Raw genomic sequence first — 21,148 nt, 5'->3', positions numbered from 1 at the left:
GACTCAGTTCCAGAAACTTGTCAAGTTGAAACAAGAATCTCAGAGAGGGTCAGGGAAGCTTCTTGAGACCACACAGCAAGTGGCACAGCAAGAACTAAAGCCGATGCTGTCTTCTTCATCTCTCTCAGCGGAGACGCTTCCTTCCCTGCACCCCAGGAGAAGTGCAAAGGGTGTCTGAAAGAGCAGGAGACGAGCAAGGAGGAAGGGGAAGATTTATAAGGCAGCAGGCTGCAGCTGCAAGAGGGTTAGGAAGGGGGGCTTCCGGGACTGCAGGGTCGCCAAAGCGGGTGTGATGCAATCACGCCAGCCCCTGCGTCAAAGGGCGGCTCCAAGGATGGGGGGACTGCGGTAGAGCTGTTCCCGACTGCCGCACACCTTGCCCCGGCCTCCCACTGTGGCTAGCCTACCTAGCCAGCAACCGCTGCTAGCAATCTTTGTCCCACGCCGGACCACCATCCAGAACCACCGGTGACCCCTGACAACGGCTTCAAGCCACTGGTAACCCCTAACAACCACCGCCAGTTATCTGCGACACCTTACAATCCCTGCTAGCCACCCGGGGGCCCGGGGCGCACCATGAAGTCTGCCTCAAGTTCCCGCGGCGGTGGGTCCGGTGGGCGTGGTGGTGGCGGCTGGGGTGGTGGCTGGGGCGGGGGTCGAGGCGGAGGAGGCAAAGGAGGAGGAGGGGATGGCGGCCCCGGAGGCAAAGGCGGCTTCGGGGCGCGGTCGCGTGGCTTCGGGGGCGGAGGCCGGGGGCGGGGGCGCGGAGGCGGGGACAGCAGGGACCGTGGTGGCAGCGGGCAGCGGCGTGGCGGCGTGGCCAGGAGCAAAAACCGCCGGCGGAAGGGCGCCAATGCCGTGACGGTGGAGCCACACAGGCATGAGGGTGTCTTCATCTACCGCGGAGCGGAGGACGCGCTGGTAACGCTGAATATGGTGCCGGGCCACTCGGTGTACGGCGAACGGCGCATCACAGTGACTGAGGGCGGCGTGAAGCAGGAATACCGCACATGGAACCCCTTCCGCTCCAAGCTGGCAGCCGCAATCCTGGGCGGGGTCGACCAGATCCACATCAAGCCCAAGTCCAAAGTGCTGTACCTGGGTGCTGCCTCGGGGACCACGGTGTCTCACGTCTCTGACATCATCGGCCCCGATGGCCTCGTGTATGCGGTTGAGTTCTCCCACCGCGCTGGCCGCGATCTGGTTAATGTGGCCAAGCAGCGAACCAACATCATCCCAGTTCTCGAAGATGCCCGGCACCCACTCAAGTACCGCATGCTCATAGGAATGGTGGATGTGATCTTTGCCGATGTGGCCCAGCCTGACCAGTCCCGCATAGTGGCTCTGAATGCCCACACCTTCCTGCGCAACGGGGGCCACTTCCTTATTTCCATTAAGGCCAATTGCATCGACTCCACTGCATCTGCTGAGGCGGTGTTTGCTTCAGAGGTGAGGAAGTTGCAGCAGGAGAACTTAAAGCCTCAAGAGCAACTGACCCTAGAGCCCTATGAGAGGGACCACGCTGTAGTCGTCGGGGTCTACCGGCCCCTTCCCAAGGGCAGCAGCAAGTAGCACTCAGCAAGGGCTGTCCTTGAGATCTCCCCAAGACTGTGCCGTGTTCAGTATAACCATATATGTGTTTTCTTTGTGTGTTGTTTTTCTTTCTTCTATTAAATGGTCTAAAGAAACAGTACCCAGGTTTATCAGGAGGCCAGACGGTTTTGCTGCAGTAACAATCAATCCCCAAATCCCAAAAAAGCTAAAGTAGCTCTTGATAGGAACCCATCAAGGGAGAGCATGGGAGCTGTGCTTACTCTAATCACCTAGGGCCCTGCAGGCCCCTCAGCTTCTCTTCACACATGCTTTCTCATCACAGGGGCAGGGAGTAGAGAGCTGGGGAATTGCTATTAAGCCTGTAAAGTCCTCATTGGAATTGAAGGGGCACTTCGGTTTACATTGGCAAAATTACACAATCAAGCCTTACTCCAGGGAGTGGCACTGGATATTGGTGGAAAATAGTATAGTGTAACACACCTAATTTGTCTGACTCGAAGCCAGAGTTCCAGTACAATATATATTTAGTACTTTACTCCTCAACTAAGACCATTTGCATTCCCTAGTTCATTAACTCATCATACCAGCTCTGAGATGGCTTTGTTAAACATTTTCCTTTTGCATGGAAAACAACAGGGCTTCTGAAGGTACATTAGTTGCCCAAGTTTGTATAACTAGTTAGGAGATAGAATCTAAATCCCAATTTTTGGGCTCTAAATTCACTGCTATTTCCTCTATGCCAGTGGGATCTTAACTCTCCTCTGCATGGCCCACACTGGACAGATCGCAAGTCCCAACATGTGGACACACACAGAACGGAGTCCTGTGGTTTCATTGTGTTCTTTCTTCCACTTCCCTGTGTTACCTTTAGATTTCAAAAGAGCAAAACAGGGCAGGGAGGTAGGAGATGGATCTACTTCACAGAGTGTTCCTACTGCAAGGCATAATATGCCCAAAGTGGTATCACCAAGTGTCTGAGAAACAACCATATAAAGGACTTCAGAAAGTACCTGTCTCTGAAAGCCATTTCCTACAGATCTTGAGTTGCTGGACTCATTACATTCAATTCTGGCTCTCTAAACTAACCCAAAGGGAGTGGGAGAATAAGCAATCCCAGGAGGGCTGGGAATGTTCCAAAACCAGGCCTTTAAAAGACATTTTATTTATTCATTTACTCATACATTAAAGAAAATCCCCATTGCCAATTGCCAAGGTCATTGATATTGAGTCTGGGAATTATTACTCAGGAATGCATTATTAGGAGAATGGTTCTGCCTTCCTAAAGATGTTCTGGGGCAGAGACTGAAGTTAGTCTGCATTTTCTGAGAGGATATTTCCTGAACAAAATGAGATAAATTAGATTTTTAAAAAGGCATCCATCCATCCCTCCTCGCCTCCCTTCATTCCCCCACCACATGCACACCAAAGCTATACTGCAGGCCAAGAGCTACAGTTCAGATTTGTTGGCCAGAGTGACTCAGGTGAAATAGGGTGAATGGAATAAATGTCTACAAAAACCCAACTAGTCATTTCCAAAAAAGAGTGTGAAATCTTCATTACAATCCTGAAAGGCAAGGATTGTTTTTCCCATTTAGTGAGAAAACTACAGTTCAGAGAGATGACATGACTTGCTTAAGTTCTTCCCATAGGGCTTTCAGCCATAAATCAAATACACAGGAATCTGACTCAGAAATCTGTAGCCCTTCCATGGAAATCTATGCTGGCTCTTTTGCTTTGAAAAGCCCTCTTTTCAGTCCTAGGCTTATCAATTTGATGCTGGGATGAACCCCTGAGACTGGGGATAGACTTGCAAGAAACTTCCAGAGCATTACAGGATCCAGCCTCTGTCAAAGTGAGCTCAGCCTCAAGAAGATACACTTGGTTCTTCTTTACAGGGTGTCTGTTCCCCAGGGTGGGAGACAGAACAAGGAAAACTCAGCCTCTTTCCTTGGCAGGAGAACCCTCACATGCATACACAGGGACAATTTATAGTCCATGTCTGAACCTGCTTGAGATGAGACTATCAATGGAGAAATGGCATGAAAACAGCCTCCTAAAGATTGTCTCTGAGTTGCAGATGCGTTCCTGGGCCAATGGAACAACATGGTAAGTACCAAGAGAAATATGGGAATTAGAACTAAGGGAAAATAGGAAGGAAGCTGGAACCTGATTTGGAGCATAAAGGCAGGGAAAAGTATGGGACTGTAATTCCAGGGGGCAGTGAGGCTCAGGAAATAGGCAGCAGTGAATGCTCAGGGTCACCTGAGATGCTCAGGGCCAAGAATGTTTGAGTTCCCAGAAGGTATTAAACTGTGATTTCTAGGTGTCTTAGACTGCTTGGGCCATCATTGCAAAATACCACAGTCTGGATGCCTAATTTTCTCATGTGTCTGGTGGCTGGAAGTCCAAGGGCAGGGTGCCAGCAGAGTTGGTTTCCAGTGACCCTCTCCCCTTCACTTGTTGATGGCTGCCATCTCCCTGTGTCCTTACATGGCCTTTCTCTGTGTGCATGTTGGGGGACAGAAGGGGAGAGGAGAAGGGGATAGGGAAAGCTATCTTTGGTGTCTCTTCCTCTTTTTTTTCAATTTTTAATGTTTTATTTATTTTTGAGAGAGACAGAGACAGAATGCAAGTAGGGGAGGGGCAGAGAGAGAGAGAGAGAGAGAGAGAGAGAGAGAAAGAATCTGAAGCAGGTTCTGAGCTGTCAGCATACAGCCTGACACGGGGCTTGAACCCACAAACCATGAGATCATGACCTGAGCCAAAGTCGGACTCTTAACCGACTGAGCCACCCAGGTGCCCTTCTTCCTTTTCTTATAAGGACACCAGTCCTATCAAATTAGGGCCCCACCTTAATGACCTCATTTAACTTTAATTACCTCTTAAAGGCCCCATCTCCAAATACAGTCACATTGAGGGTTAAGGCTTCAACACTTGAATTTAGAGGAACACAGCTCAGCCTATAACACTAGGGAGGGACAGGAACCTTCAGCTAAAATGCCTCTCTTACTGGCTTGTGAAGATTGACTGAGGAAACCCACGTGCAATGCGAAATACCTGCACAGAGCTCTGCATGTTGTTCCTCCCTCCCAGGTTTCCTCTTATTGGCAATATAAGATGACAAGTTAGCTGAGAATTAGGAATTAGCATAAAAGCCAAAGGTTGCACTGGAATCGGGGGTGGCAAACTTAGTAGGGTTTCAGTTGGGCCCAATATTCAAGCTGAAAGCTGGATAGAAGTTGTTGCTGAGTTTCAGAGAATCAACTGCCTAGCAAGAGCCACAGCAGAGCCTGGCCCAAGCATTTAGTGCATGGCCTCCCGCAGTCACCTCTGCAGCAGGTGCATGAAGGTAAAAGGCTGATACTTGAGTATCAGGAGTGATGATCTCTGCGCCAAAGTAAGTCAGCACAAGCTGGTGCGGGGGAGCGGAGAACACACAGATCCAATCTCACCTACCCTCACCATCACCATGATGTCTGTCAGCCTCCCTCTGCCCAGATGCCTTCTGGGATAAAGGGAGGAAGAATAGAGAGGGTGAAGACCTGTGAGAACGGACCTTTATCCAAAAGAGACTGTTTTAAACTGGAAGAAACCAACTTCCTTTAAATTGGCAGTTTCCTCCCGAGCTGCAATCCTACTACAAAGCAAGATGCACATCTGAGCTGCAGTGAGTATGTTTGGATTCTGCTTCACTCGTATTTTTCAAGCACTTATGAGGTCTCAGGCATGGAGCTAAGCATTATTTGATTTTAAAAATATTATTTTACATCTCATAATGAGAACAAATGTACCAGAAAAATACTGAAATGTAAATGTTCAGCTTAATGAATTGCTGTAAAATGAACAGTGCTGTTGGAGCTACTTCTAATATTTGTGTGGTCTGGAGAAAGAGAATATATGAAAGCCCCTGCCTGGCCCATGGCCTGCCCTTCCTCTTTCCACCCCTCATCTCCTGCATACCCGGAAAGGCCTCATGCACACGTCTGTAGTATCCCAGCCTTCAAATCCAAGGTCTGTCCCCATGCCCTTTAAATAGCCTTCTTTAAGGCACTCTGTGGGACTAGAGTTGCAAACTGGGAGTGTTATCTCCCAGGAGGACTGCCTTGGGGAATACAATAGAAGCAGGTCCAGGCTGACCAGGCTGGGTTCTGGTGTCTGATCCACGATCTAGAAGATGGGGACGTGGGCTCCTGGGGTGCATGGCACTTGTTTCCTATAGCCTCCTTGCCCTGTGGGACAAGGTGCTGACAGAGGAAGGCCAGAGCAAAGTCCTGTAAAGTATGGGGCCCAGAGCAGGTGTTCTCATTGCTTATATCTTAGAGTGGCCCCTTTGTCTCTCTACCCACACAAATGTCAACATTCCTTCTTAAGGAGGCAAATCTAACTCTTTCAAATAGTCTTCCAGGCCTTTGGGCCCAGAGGAAATCCCTCTTCTGAAAGCTCTTGATTCATGTTCTGATTGAGACAATATCTAAGTATGCACATACTATGTGTCAGGTGCTTCCAGACAACTTTTTTAACTTAACCACCCCCTTGGAGGCAAGTGTTATTGCCCCCATATGACAGATGAGGAAACTGAGGCTCAGGAAAGTGATATGAATCACCCAATGTGGTTTGGTTAGAAAGTGGGAGATCTGGGATGTTCTAGAACAGGATTATGTTGTTTCTTTCAGTTAGTGAAATTAACATCAAATACTCTAGGGAAAGACTTGGCTTCAGTGTTTTATTTTTTTTAATCAGTCCCCCAGGTGATTCTAATGTGCACCCAAGGCTGATACCCACTATTTAAAATCCCATACCATTCTTGTCTTTGATTGGGAAAGGCAAATTTAGGATAGTATTTTGAATAACTGAAAGACAAACTGAACTTTTCTCCAGTACCTGCTGGTACTTGGGGCCTCTATGACAGGCCAGGATATTCCCTAAGATCCCAAAAACGAGGAGGATTAAAGTCTATGCTTGAAAACAAAGTTACCGATGTTGCTGTCCATTTCGCCCCCTGAGGGCTGCATGCAGATCATGTTCATCAAAAGTTCAGCTGAGCTGGGAGAGCACTGAGCTGTCAGGTGTCAGAATTAAGTTTTAATTAGTGCCATGGAATGAGCAAGAAGCTAAAACTAGAGAAAGTGCTGACTCCCCTATCCCATCGGCCCTGCTTGAGGGTCAGGGAGATAAGAGCTCCATCTCACCCTTCCCAGCATCTGGAACAAAAGGCTTCAGCAATTTTACGGACCCTAAGGTAGGTTGTGCGGGGATGATGGGAAAGGCTAGAACTGGAGAAGTTCTGAGTACTAAGTCAGAGAGGGGAAAAGTGTCTTCAATTTCTCCTGCTGCCTCCAGAAGGTGGCAGAGGTGCCTGAAGGAGATCTCTAAGGCTTCAGATAGAGACCTATATATGGAGGGGATGGGGTAGAAGTGTAAATTTACCTGCCGCGGGCCCAGAGTCCTTCAGAGACCTCAGTGTGCAGGCTGTGCACCAAATCTGGCATGAAGAGGCGGCTTCCCCCTGTGCACCCCCCAGCACCCTATCTGCCGAGTAAAGCCTTTGTGATCACCTCTGATCAGACATGAGAGATTACACATCTATATTTAATCAGGGGCCAGATTCTGTGATGTTTATTTCCTTATCTAGACTCTAAGTAGTACTCAATACTTAAGTTGTCTTGTATGGGCTTTTCTGGCTCTTGAGCAAAAACATTTATAGATTTCTTTCCAAAATGTTGCCTTTGCATTTTCCTTCTATTTCTCATGCTTGCCATTCCCACTCCCTGGTGGCCACCAAGTCTCCAATCAGATATGGCTCTATGTCCACTGTCCATTAAACACTTTTCACCTACTGCCTCCAGCCAAACCTCTGCCTGGAGGACCTGGTTGCCTGAAAACATCACACAAGAATTCTGGGGAGCCTCTGATTTATAGCTGGTCAGTCAGAAGCACAGGTAATAACCAGGGCTTACTGTTGGCATCTGACGTTGGGAGTGTGGAATCTTGGGGGACTGAGCCCTCAGCCTGTGGGATCTGAGGCTATCTCCAGGTAGGGAATGTCAGAGTTCAGTTGAATTGTAGGACAGCTAGATGGTGTTGGAGAATTGGTGGTGGTATGGGGGGAAAATTGTCTCCACATTTTGGAATTGGGGCACAGAACCGACTTAGGAGGTGGGGAGTTTGAAAAGTGATTAGGTCATGAAGGCAGAGTCCTCTCCAATGGGATCCGTGCCTTACAAAAGAGGCCCCCAGAGGCACCTGGGTGGCTCAGTCGGTTGAGCATCTGACTCTTCTCAGGTTATGATCTCCCGGTTTGTGAGTTCGAGCCCCGCGTTTGGCTCTATGTTGACATCTCAGAGCCTGGAGCCTGCTTCGGATTCCGTGTCTCCCTCTCTCTCTGCCCCTCCTGAACTCATGCTCTGTCTCTCTGTCTCTCTCTCTCTCTCTCTCTCTCTCTCTCTCTCTCAATAACATAATAAATAAATGTTTAAAAAATTTTTTAAAAAAGAGGCCCCAACATGTCTCTTCCCCTTCTGCCACATGAGGGCACAGCAAGAAGCTGGTGCTCTACAAGCTGGAAGAGCACCTTTACCAGAATCCAACCATGCTGGCTCCCTGACCTCAGACTCCAGCACTGTGAGGAGTAGGTTCCTGTTGTCTATAAACTACCTTGTCTGTGGCGTTTTGTTACAGTACTCTGAATGACTAAAACGGCATCTGGCATTCAAAGCCCATCAGGGGCCAACTTCTGACAACTTCAATCTTGTTTCATACTGCTTTGAACTTTGTTTCAGAACCTCTAAATTGCCTGTATGGCCTTGTGTTTCATACTTGTGGGCCTTGCTCATGATCATTTCTTCCTGTAGAGTAGTTTCTTCTCCACATCCCCTATTTGACTTACTCCTTCCTCATGCTTTCAAGACTTGGCTCAGACATGTCCTGTAGGTAGTCTTCCCTGTCCCCTCTTCCCATGTCTCCTGTTTCTTCTATCTGTCCTCTCCTCTGCTTAGGCTAGAATAGGGGCTCCCAGGTGGCTCCATTGGTTAAATGATTGACTCTTGATTTCGGCTCAGGCCATGATCTCATGGGTCTTGAGTTTGAGCCCTTCATCGGGCTCTGTGCTGACAGCGCAGACCTGCTTGGGATTCTCTCTCTCTCCCTCTCTTTCTGCCCTTCCTGTGTCTTTCTCTCTCTCAAATAAATAACTTTAAAAAAAAAAAGGCTAGAATAACCCTGTTGTTCTGCATTTCTTTTGGTCAGAGAACTTACTACATCTTGTTAAGTTGTTGTTTATGGTAAAAAAAAAAAATTCTGGCTACATGCAGCAGCCATTGTGTGTGGCCGAGTGCTCTATCTCTGCCAAACAAGAAGGCTTTCAGAAACACTGGACAAAAAAAGCTGAGGGGGAAACCAGAAGTTGTTTTTATGGAAAACAGTATCTTTCTCTTCTCCGTGCTGAGCTTGGAGACTGCTTGAGATTCTCTCTTTCTCCCCCTCCCTCTCTTTCTCTCCTCCTCTGCCCCTCCCCTGCTTGTGCAACCTTTCTTTCTCTCTCTCAAAAAAAAGGTAGATCCAGCAATCATCCAACCCCATGAAGGCCCCCAACACTCTGATCCACCATCTTTTACCACTCCTTCAACTCCCTGCTTCCTTACCTGGCTAAGATCTCATGGTCCACTTTAGTTAATTCCTTGCTGAATTCCTTGTCCAATTCTTTCCTGAACCCATCTGTTTCTTGGAGTACATGATCATATGGAAACAAAGCTGCCAATATATGCTACTAACACTCTTTTTCGACTTCCCTTAAGGTCCCAAGTTCACTGGCACATTTCCTACCTTCCAAGTTATCAGGTGACCAAAGCTTCACTTCTTCATAACATGAATCACCATCCTTTTGTCCTTTCATAGTGGTTTCTTCACCACCTGCCACTGACCCCTAATCCAGTGCCACATATTTTAGGTTTTTGGCATTCAGTGGCATTCCTATTTGATCCAATTTCTGTATCAGTTGGGATAGATATATCGAATGGATCACGCTATGGTAACCAATCCCCAAGTCTATGCCTAAATGAACAGTTTATTTTCTCCCTTACACCACAGCACCTTCATTATTTGGTGGGTGAATGAGGAGACAGGACCTCTGTTAATTTTCATCACTTAGAGATCAAGCTGTCAGAGCAGCCACTATCTTGAATGCTGCTGGTTGTCAAACTAAAGGGAAAAGATGATTCTGAAAGCTCTCACACAGGTGATTAAGTGATCTAGCTGAGAAGTAGTGCACATCATTTCCAATCACAATTCACTCAACAAGTTGGCCAGGACTAGTCATATGAATGTACCCAATCAAAAAGGAGCCGGGAAGTACAATCCCACTATGTGTCTGAAAGATGGAATAGTAAAAATTTCTGCTGAACAACATTAATGAGAGCCACAAGAAGGTACAATTATTAGCCTCATCTTGCATGTGGTGAAGTACACAGAGTTGAGAAATCTGCCTGACATCATGTGTCTAGTAAGTCAGAGCAGGATTAAACCCATGGTCCAAAATACTAGCTTATAACCACTACTCTACACTGCCTCTCAAGTCATCAGCAAATACCTAGCTTTTATCTTCTTGTTATCATCATGTAATAACATCACATAATTTAATTGTGATGTGCTCAGAGAATGTGGTCTTATTTTTTGAAATTTATTGAGACTTACTCTATGGTCTTGTATATGATCAATGTTTACAAATGTTCTATGTATGCTTGAAAAGAATGTGTATTCTTTTACTGCTGGATGCATAATTCAGTGTGTGGCCTTACTGATTTTTTGTTTACCTGAGCTGTCAATGATTGAAAGAGGTGTTGAAATGTCCAACTGTGATGGCGGTCTTATGCCTTAACATTTCATCAATTTTAGCTTTATTTTGTGGGTATTTTATTGGTTGCATATATATATTTAATAGTTATGTCTTCTGATTATTAATGATTATGTAATGGCCCTATTCCTAATGATGGCCTTTGTCTTCACGTTTATTTTCTTGCCTTAATATCACTACATAAGCTTTTTGTAAATGTTTGCCTGATCTATTAATGATTACCTGATATGTTTTTATTGTATTTATTTCAAAATTGAAGTATAGTTGACATACAATATCATATTAGTTTCAGGTGTACAGCATAATGACTCTCTTTCTCTCTACATGCGTACATACACACACACATTACAAAATGCTCACCATCATAAGTGCAGTTGCTATCTGTCACCATACAAATTTATTAAAATATTGACTATATTCCCTATGCCATGCTTTATATTACTATGACTTATTTTTTTAATTTAATTTTTTATTTTTTAAAATTTACATCCAAATTAGTTAGCATATAGTGAAACAATGATTTCATTGTTCCTTAATGCCCCTTACCCATTTAGCCCATCCCCCCTCCCACAACCCCTCCCGTAACCCTCAGTTTGTTCTCCATATTTATGAGTCTCTTCTGTTTTGTCCCCCTCCCTGTTTTTATATTCTTTTTGTTTCCCTTCCCCTATGTTCATCTGTTTTGTCTCTTAAAGTCCTCATATGAGTGAAGTCATATGATTTTTGTCTTTCTCTGACTAATTTCACTTAGCTTAATACCCTCCAGTTCCATCCACGTAGTTGCAAATGGCAAGATTTCATTCTTTTTGACTGCCAAGTAATACTCCATTGTGTGTACATATACACTACATCTTCTTTATCCATTCATCCATCAAGGGACATTTGGGCTCTTTCCATACTTTGGCTATTGTTGATAGTGCTGCTATAAACATTGGGGTGCATATGTCTCTTCAAAACACCACACCTGTATCCCATGGATAAATGCCTAGCAGTGCAATTGCTGGGTCATAGGGTAGTTCTATTTTTAGTTTTTGCAGAACCTCCATACTGTTTTCCAGAGTGGCTGCACCAGCTTGCATTCCCACCAACAATGCAAAAGAGATCCTCTTTCTCCGCATCCTCGCCAGCATCTGTTGTTGCCTGAGTGGTTAATGTTAGCCATTCTGACAGGTGTGAGGTTGTATCTCATTGTGGTTTTGATTCGTATGTACCTGATGATGAGTGATGTTGAGCATTTTTTCATGTGTCAGTTGGCCATCTGGATGTCTTCCTTGGAGAAGTGTCTATTCATGTCTTTTGCCGATTTCTTCACTGGATTATTTGTTTTTTGGGTGTTGAGTTTGAGAAGTTCTTTATAGATTTTGGATACTAACCCTTTATCTGATATGTCATTTGCAAATATCTTCTCCCATTCCGTTGCTTGCCTTTTAGTTTTGCTGATTGTTTCCTTTGCTGTGCAGAATCTTTTTATTTTGATGAGGTCCCAGTAGTTCATTTTTTGCTTTTGTTTCCCTTGCCTCCGGAGATATGTTGAGTAAGAAGTTGCTGCAGGCAAGAGCAAAGAGGTTTTTGCCTGTTTTCTCCTCGAGGATTTTGATGGCTTCCTGTTTTACATTGAGGTCTTTCATCCATTTTGAGTTTATTTTTGTGTATGGTGTAAGAAAGTGGTCCAGGTTCATTCTTCTGCATGTCGCTGTCCAGTTTCCAGCACCACTTGCTGAAGAGACTGTCTTTATTCCATTGGACATTCTTTCCTGCTCTGTCAAAGATTAGTTGGCCATACGTTTGTGGGTCCATTTCTGGGTTCTCTATTCTGTTCCATTGATCTGAGTGTCTGTTCTTGTGCCGTATGACTTATTTTATAACAGGAATTTTGTACTTCTAAATTCCCTTCACTTATTTTGCCTATTTCCCCATTCACCTCCCCTCTAACAACTGCAGTTTCTTCTTTAAATTTATGAGCCTGTTTCTGTTTTGTCCATTCATTTGTTTTGCTTTTTATATTCCACATATAAGTGAAATCATACAGTATTTGTCTTTATTTGTATGAGTTTTCTCACTTAACATAATGCCCTCTGGGTCCATCCATATCATTGTAAATGGCAAGATTTCATTCTTTTTTGTGGCTGAATATTCCATTGTATGTATATGCATATACATATATATATATATACATATCACATGTGTGATATATATATATATATATATATATATATATATATCTTTATCTGTTTATCAATTGATGGACACTTGGGCTGCTTTCATTTCTTTGGTATTGTAAATAATGCTGCTATAAACAGGGGTTCATGTATCCCTTTGAATTAGTGTTCTTGTATTCCTTGAATAAATACCCAGTAGTCTGATTTCTGGATCATAAGGTAGTTATATTTTTAACTTTTTAAAGAACCTCCATACTGTTTACTACAGTGGCTGTACCAGTTTGCATTCCCACCAACTGTGCAAGAGGGTTCCTTTTTCTCCACATCTTTGCCAACACCTGTTGTTTCTTTTTTTTTTAAAGTTTATTTATTTAAAAAGAGAGCATGAGTAGGGGAGAGGCATAGAGAGAGGGAGAATCCCAAGCAAACTCTGTCCTGTCAGTGCAGAACCCAACACCAGACTCAATCCCACAAACTGTGCAATCATGACCTCAACTGAAATCAACAGTTTGATGCTTAACTGACTGAGCCACCTTGGTGCCCCAACACCTGTTGTTTCTTGTGTTGTTCATTTTAGCCATTCTGACAGGTTTGAGGTAATATCTCATTGTAATTTCTGATTTGCATTTCCCTTCTGATAAGTGATGATGAGCATCTTTTCATGTTGCCATCTGGTATCTGTTGGCCATCTGTTTCTTTGGAGAAATGTCTGTTTATGTCTTCTGCCCATTTTTAAACTGGATTATTTCGTTTTTTGGTGTGAGTTGTATAAGCTCTTTATGTATGTTGGATATTAACCCCTTTTCAGATAGAGCATTTTCAAATATCTTCTCCCATTCAGTAAGTTGCCTTTTAGTTGATTGTTTCCTTCATTGTACAGAAGCTTTCCATTTTGATGTAGTCTCAATAGTTCATTTTTGCTTTTGTTTCCCTTGCCTCAAGAGTCCTATCTAGAAGGAGGTTGCTATGGCCAATGTCAAAGAAGTTACTGCCTGTGTTCTCTTCTAGGATTTTTATAGGTTCAGGTCTCACATTTAGGTCTTTAATCAGTTTTGAATTAATTTTTTTTGTGGTATAAGAAAGTAGTCCAGTTTCATCCCCTCACTTTCAATCTGCAGATGTCTTTAGGTATAAAATGAGTCTCCTGTAGGTAGTATGTAGATGAGTCTTTTTAAATTCATTCTGATACCCTGTGTCTTTTGATTGGAGCATTTAGTCCATCTACATTCAGAATGATTACTGAAAGATATTAATTTAGTGCAGTTGTGTTACCTGTAAAGTTTCTGGTGATGTTCTTTGTTCCTTTCTAGTCTTTATTGCTTTGAGTCCTTTTCTCCCCCCTCAAAGGATCCCCTTAATATTTCTTGCAAGGCTGGTTAGTGGTCACGTTTTTGTTTGTCTGGGAAACTCTCTCTCCTTCTATTCTGAATGACCACCATGCTGGATAAAGAATTCTCGGTTGCATATTTTTCCCATCCCGCACATTGAATACGTCCTGACATTCCTTTCTGGCTTTCTAAGTTTCTGTGGACAGATCTGCATTGAACTTGATCTGCCCTCCCTTGTAAATTAAGGACTTTTTTCCACCTTGCTGCTTTCAGGATTCTTTCCTTGTCTGTGTATTTTGTGAATTTGACTATGATATGCCTTGGCGATGGCCAGCCTTTGCTGAATTTAATGGGAGTTCTCTGTGCTTGGATTTTGATATCTGGGTCCTTTCCCAGAGGGGAACTAGAGAAGTTCCCCTGAACTAGAGAAGTTTTCAGCTATAATTAACTCAAATAAACCTTCTGCCCTTTTTTTTCTCTTCATCTTCTGGGGGTTCCTATCATACAAATGTTATTCCATTTTAATAAGTTGCTGAGTTTCCTAAGTCTACCTTCATGATCCATTACCTTTGTTTCCCTCTTCTTTTCAGCTTCATTATTTTCCATAATTTTATTTTCTGTATCACTGATTCATTCCTCTGCTCTGTCCATCCTCACTGTTATGGCAGCCATTTGGGTTTACATCTTGTTAATAGCATTTTAAATTTCACCTTGACTAGATTTTAGTTCTTTCATCTCTGCAGTAAGGGAGTCTATAGTGTCTTCTATCCCTTTTACAAGTTCAGCTAGTATTCTTATAATTGTTTTAAATTCTAGTTCAGACATTTTACTTATATCTGTATTGATTAAATCTCTGGCCCTCATTTCTTCTTTTTTTTCCTTTTGGGGTGAATTCCTCTGTTTTGTCATTTTGGAGGTTAAAAAAAAGAAAAAAGAAAAAGAAAAAAATTTTAATTAAATGAAGATAGATTCTACATATGTTTTGGTATTCTTGTTAAGAGAAGCTTGACAGAAAAAGGTAGAAAGAAACATAAAAAATTTAAAAATAATAAAAAATGAAATGAAATTAAAAAATAAATTAATTAAAAAGTTGCTCTTTCTGTATCCAGAAACAAAAACAAAGGCAAAAATAAACAAAGCAAAAAAAACAAAACCCAAAGGAAGTTAGATCCTATTTCCCATAGAGCTGAAGCTTTATAGCACTCTGTGATCAGTAGACTTGGTGTGGGTGAGGGGGGGTTTGTGCTGCTCTTTCTGGGGGAGGGTTCTGCTGCTGTGATGCTCAGGTGGATTTGCCCTAGTGGAGATGCCTTTGCAGGGCACGGGGGGCGGGGCTTGGGTTAGTGGCTCTGTTCTCCATTTGGTGGCACTGTTTAGCTTGCTGAGGTGGATCAGGTTGGTGGGCATGGGGTAAATATGGTTTACCACTCTGGAGAGAGCTGGGAGATACACGCCCACCCTTCTTCAGGATGCCCTTACATACGTGCAATTACCCCTTCTGTGTCCCCTGCTTTTGTCAGATCCCCACTTTACCCCTGTTTGTGTCTCAGCTGTCTGCCTTCCAGGCAGCACTGCCCTTCTAGGTTTTAGGGGGCACAACTGTGTTTTAAAACCCCACACTTCAGAGACCCCTGCAGCTTGGACCTGTGCTGATCCTCTGGGCATGGGTCTTGCCATGCCATGACTGGTACTGGCTTGGCCCAGAAAATGGTTGCGTGACTGCACAGTGGCAGCCCCTTTGAATTTATGTATGGTAAGTTGCAACACACAGCCACCACCAGGGATTGCTGCCCTCAGCGGTCTTTGTTCCTATATTGGTAAAGCGAGGCAGCTCTATGGTGTCTGCTGGGTCTTTTGCTCATGGAGAGGCTGTATCACCTTTACAAAATGCATGCCAAGCTGGGGAACCACTTCTCCCAGTGAAGCCCAGGAGATACCCAGACCAGGCTCTGCCTGCTCCCTGGGCTCTGCCCTGCCTCCTCAGGGCATGACCAGGGCTGACCCCCCAAACTTCAGACTCTGCTCTCAGCTGTTAAAAAACTGGTGGTATTGTAACCCTCTTTTTTTCCTAGTCAGTGGTTTTGGAGAATAGTGTTTTTGGTGCAGTCCCTTTTGTGTGTTTTCACTTTCCTCCCCCCACTCTTTCCTTCTCTTTTTCCTCCTCTCTTGCTAATCCTCCACAATCAGGGCTCCCTCCCCTGGGCAGTGCCTGAGCTCTTTTCTCCCACAAATCAACTTTCCACAGTTCCTCCCTTCCATAGGTCATATTTTGTTGTTGTTGTTTGTAGATGAGCAGCTTTGTTCTCTAAGACTTCTGATCGATTTCTTGCATCTTCAGAATGATTTGATATTTATCTAGCTGTGTTTGAGGGAGGAAGCAAGCTTAGGGTTGCCCTACTACTCCACCATCTTCCCTGAGCTCTAGCAAAGTGGTCCAGTTTCATTCATTTGCATGCTGCTGTCCGGATTTTCCAACACCATTTGTTGAAGAGACATTCTTTTTCCCATTGGGTATTCTTTCCTGCTTTATCAAAGATTAATTGAGCATGTAATAGTGGGTTTATTTTTGGGCTTTCTATTCTGTTCCATTGATCTATGTGTCTATTTTTGTGCCAGTACCATACTGTTTTGGTTACTACACCTTTGTAATGTAACTTGAAGTCTGTAATTGTGATGCTTCCAGCTTTGCTTTTCTTTTTCAAGATTGCTGATTGGTTATTCAGGGTCTTTTGTGGCTCCATACAAACTTTAGGACTGTTCGTTCTAGTTCTGTGAAAAGTATGTTGGTATTTTGATAGGGATTGCATTAAGTGTGTAGATTGCTTTGGGTAATAGACATTTTAACATTATTTGTTCTTCTAATCCATGAGTATAGAATGTCTTTCCATTTCTTTGTGTTATCTTTAATTTCTTTCATCAGTGTTTTATAGTTTCCAGGTACAAGTCTTTCACCTCCTTGGTTAGGTTTATTCCTAGGTATCTTATTATTTTGGTTGCAATTGTAAATAGGATTGTTTCTTAATTTATCTTTCAGCTGCTTCATTATTGGTGTATAAAAATGCAGCAGATTTCTGTAAATTGATTTTGTATCATGTGACAACTGAGTTTGTTTATAAGTTCTAGCAGATTTTTTTTTTTTTTTTTGGTGAAGTCTTTGGGGTTTTCTATATAGAGTATCATATCATCTGCAAAGAGTGAAAGTTTTACTTCTTTACCACTTTGGATGCCTTTTTATTTCTTTTTGTTTTCTGACTGTTGTGGCTATGACTTCAAGTACTATATTAAATAAAAGTGCTATGAATGTGCATCCTTTTCTTGTTCCTGATCTTTGAAGAAGAGATTTCAGTTTTTCATTATTGAATATGGAATTAGCTGTGGATTTGTCATAGTTAGCCTTATTATGTTGAGATATGTTCCTTCTATACCCACTTTACTGAGAGTTTTTATAATGAATGGAAGTTTAATTTTGTCAAATGCATTTTGTATCTATTGAGATGACCATGTGATTTTCATCTTTAATTTTTTTAATGTGGTGTATCACGATTGACTTGTGGATATTGAACCATTTTTGCATCTTTAGAATAAATCCCACTTTATTACGGTGATAATCCTTTTAATGTATTATTGAATTTGATCTGCTAATATTTTGTTGATGACTTCTACATATGTGCTCCTCAGGGACATTGGTCTGTAATTTTCTTTTTTTGTAATGTCTTTGTCTGGTTTTGGTATCAGGCTAATGCTGATGTTGTGGAATAAATTTGGACTTGTTCCTTTCCTCTTCAATTTATTGGAAGTTTGAGAAGGATAGGTGTTAACTTTTCTTTAAACGTTTGATAGGATTCACCTTTGAAACTGTTTGGTCCTAGACTTTGTTGGTAGTTTTAAAATTAGTGATTCAGTTTCATTACTAATAATCTGTTTTTTCAGATTTTCTATTTCTTCTTGAAGATTGTGTTTCTAGGAATTTATCCATTTCTTCCAGGTTGTCCAGTTTGTTGGCACATAATTTTTCTTAGTACTCTCTCGTAATCTTTTGTATTTCTGTGGTGTCAGTTGTAATTTCTCTTTCATTTGTGATTCTGAGTCCTCTCTATTTTTTAAAAGATAAATCTGGCTAAAAGTTTTCCAATTTTGTTTATATTTTCAAAGAACCAGCTCTGAGTTTCATTGATTTTTCTGTTGTTTTTGATGTCTCTATTTCATTTATTTCCATGCTGATCTGTATTTCTTTTTCTATTAAATTTGGGTTTTGTTCTTCTTTTTCTAGTTCTTTAGGTGTGAGATGGTTTATTTGGGATTTTTCTTGTTTCTTGAAGTAGACCTGTATAGATTTCCTCCTTAGAACTCCTTTTGCTGTGTCCCAAAGATCTTGGGACATCATTTTTCCATTTTCATTTGTCTCAGGGTATTTTCTTAAATTTTCTCTTTGATTTCTTCATTGACTTTGGTTGTTTAATAGCATGTTGTTTAGCCTCCATGTGCTTATGTTTCCAGTTTTTTTCTTGCAATTAATTTCTGGCTTAATACTATTGTGGTCAGAAAAGATCCTTGATATATGTTTTAATCTTCTTAAATTTATTGAGAGTTATTTTGTGGCCTAACATGTTATCTGCTCTAGATTAGATTCCATGTACACTTGAGAAAAATGTGTATTCTGTTTGGGGATGGAATGTTTTTGTTTATATACGTGTGTGTGTGTGTGTGTGTGTGTGTGTGTGTGTGTGCTGTAATATACATGTAATCTGTTGGGTCCATCTGGTCTAATATGTCCTTCAAAGATACTTTCCTTATTGATTTTCTGTCTGGATAATCTATCCTTAGATGTACATGGAGTGGAGTCCCCTATTATTACTATCGTACTATTTCTCCCATATGTTTCTTAGTGTGAGATTTTATGTATTTAGGTGCTCCAATGTTGGGTGCACAGATATTTACAGTGTTCATGTTCTCCTGTTGGACTTATCCCTTTATTATTAGGTAATGCCCTTTGTTTCTTGTTATAGTCTTTGTTTTAAAGTCTATTTTGTCTGATATAACTAATGGTACCAAAGTGTTCTTGTTTTGTTTTGTTTTGTTTTCATTTCTATTTTCATGGGATATCTTTTACCATCCATTCAGTTTCAGTATGTATGTGACATTAGGTCTGACATGAGTCTCTTGTAGGCAGTATATAGATGGATCTTTTTGTCCATTCAGTTACCCTATGTCTTTTTTAAAAAAATTTTTAATGTTTATTATTTATTTTTGAAAGGGAGAGAGACAGAGTGTGAGTAGGGGAGGGGCAGAAAGAGAGAGGTAGACACAGAATCAGAAGAAGTCTCTAGGCTCTGAGCTGTCAGCACAGAGCCCGATGCAGGGCTTGAACTCACAAACTGCTAGATCATGACCTGAGATGAAGTCGGATACTTAATCCGACTGAGTCACCCAGCTGCCCCTACTTACCCTGTCTTTTGACTGGACCTTTTTATTCCATTTACATTTAAAGTAAGTATTGGGGCGCCTGGGTGGCGCAGTCAGTTAAGTGTCCGACTTCCGCCAGGTCAAGATCTCGCGGTCTGTGAGTTCGAGCCCCGCGTCAGGCTCTGGGCTGATGGCTCGGAGCCTGGAGCCTGTTTCCGATTCTGTGTCTCCCTCTCTCTCTGTCCCTCCCCCATTCATGCTCTGTCTCTCTCTGTCCCAAAAATAAATTAAAAACGTTGAAAAAAAATTAAAAAAAAAAAGTAAGTATTGGTAGATATTTACTTATTGCCATTTTGGTTTCTGGTTCTTTCTGTAATTCTTCTCTGATCCTTTCTTCTCTTGCTCTCTTCCCTTGTGATCTGTTGACTTTCTCTAGTGTTATGCTTGGATTTCTTTCTTTTTGTTTTTTTGTGCATCTACCTGAAGTTTTTGGTTTGGTTACTTTGAGGTTCATACATAACACCCCATGTGTATAGCAGTCTATTTTAAGTTGATGGTCATTTAACTTTGAACACATTCTAAATTATTTTTTCTTTGTCTCTGAAATTCTTCATCTCTCCTTCAATTCTGAATGATCACCTTACTATGTAAAATATTCTTCATTGTAGGTTTTTTTTATTTCAGCACTTTATTTATATATACATAATATGCCATTCCCTTTTGGCCTGAAAAATTTCTGCTGAAAACTCAGTTGATGGTCCTCTGGGTATTCCCATGTATGTTACATTTCTTTTCTCTTGTTGCTTTTAAGATTCTCTATGTTTACTTTTTGACATTTTAATTACTGTGTCTTAGTAACCCTCTTTGGGTTTATCTTGTTGGGCTCTCTGTGCTTTCTGGATCTGGATGTCTGTTTCCTTCCCCAGGTTAGAGAAGTTTTTAGCTATTATTTCTTTAAATAAACTTCCTGCCCCTTTCTCTCTTTCTCTTCCAGGGCATCTATAATGTGAATGTTAGTACATCTGATGTTTTGCTAAAGGGCCCTTAGCCTATCATCATTTTAAAAAAATTCTAGGGGAGCCTATGTAGCTCAGTTGGTTAAGCGTCCGACTTCGGCTCAGGTCATGATCTCACAGTTCATTGAGTTTAAACCTTGTGTCAGGCTCTATGCTGACAGCTCGGAGCCTGGAGCCTGCTTTGGATTCTTTGTCTCCCTTTCTGCCTCTCTCCCGCTCATGCTATCTCTCCCTGTCTCAAAAATAAATAATCATTTAAAAAATTTTTAAATTTCCTTTTGCTGTTCAGCTTGGATGATTTCTACTACCCAATCTTCCAGACCACTGATCCATTCTTCTCATTCTCTAATCTGTTTATTCTCTCTAGGGTATTTTTCATTTCCATTATTATATTCTTCAGCTTGGTTTTTATATTTTCTTTTTTTTTTTTAATTTTTTTTTCAACGTTTATTTATTTTTGGGACAGAGAGAGACAGAGCATGAATGGGGGAGGGGCAGAGAGAGAGGGAGACACAGAATCGGAAACAGGCTCCAGGCTCTGAGCCATCAGCCCAGAGCCTGACGCGGGGCTCGAACTCCCGGACCGCGAGATCGTGACCTGGCTGAAGTCGGACGCTTAACCGACTGCGCCACCCAGGCGCCCCTATATTTTCTATCTCTTTGTTGAAGTTCTCACTGAGTTTTATTCTTCAAATTCACTGACCATCTTTATGACCACCACTTTGAACTCTCAGATGGGTAGATTATTTCCATTGTTTCTTTTTCAAAGATTTTGTCTTGTTATTTCATTTAGGACATACTCCTCTGTCTCCTCATTTTGTCTGATTCTGTGTTTCTATG

General features: G+C 42.3%; 1 protein-coding gene across 1 annotated transcript; it reads left to right on the top strand.

The window, feature by feature from the left end:
• Nucleotides 1–576: 576 nt before the first annotated feature.
• On the top strand, nt 577–1,572 carry FBLL1 (fibrillarin like 1). The gene has a single exon (XM_047871788.1). It carries the CDS (start codon nt 577–579, stop codon nt 1,570–1,572), a length of 996 nt encoding a protein of 331 aa, XP_047727744.1.
• Nucleotides 1,573–21,148: the final 19,576 nt, after the last annotated feature.

The sequence above is a fragment of the Prionailurus viverrinus genome, chromosome A1, assembly GCF_022837055.1.
Source record: "Prionailurus viverrinus isolate Anna chromosome A1, UM_Priviv_1.0, whole genome shotgun sequence".
NCBI lineage: Eukaryota > Metazoa > Chordata > Mammalia > Carnivora > Felidae > Prionailurus > Prionailurus viverrinus.
This window is presented reverse-complemented; position numbering and strand designations above follow the sequence as displayed.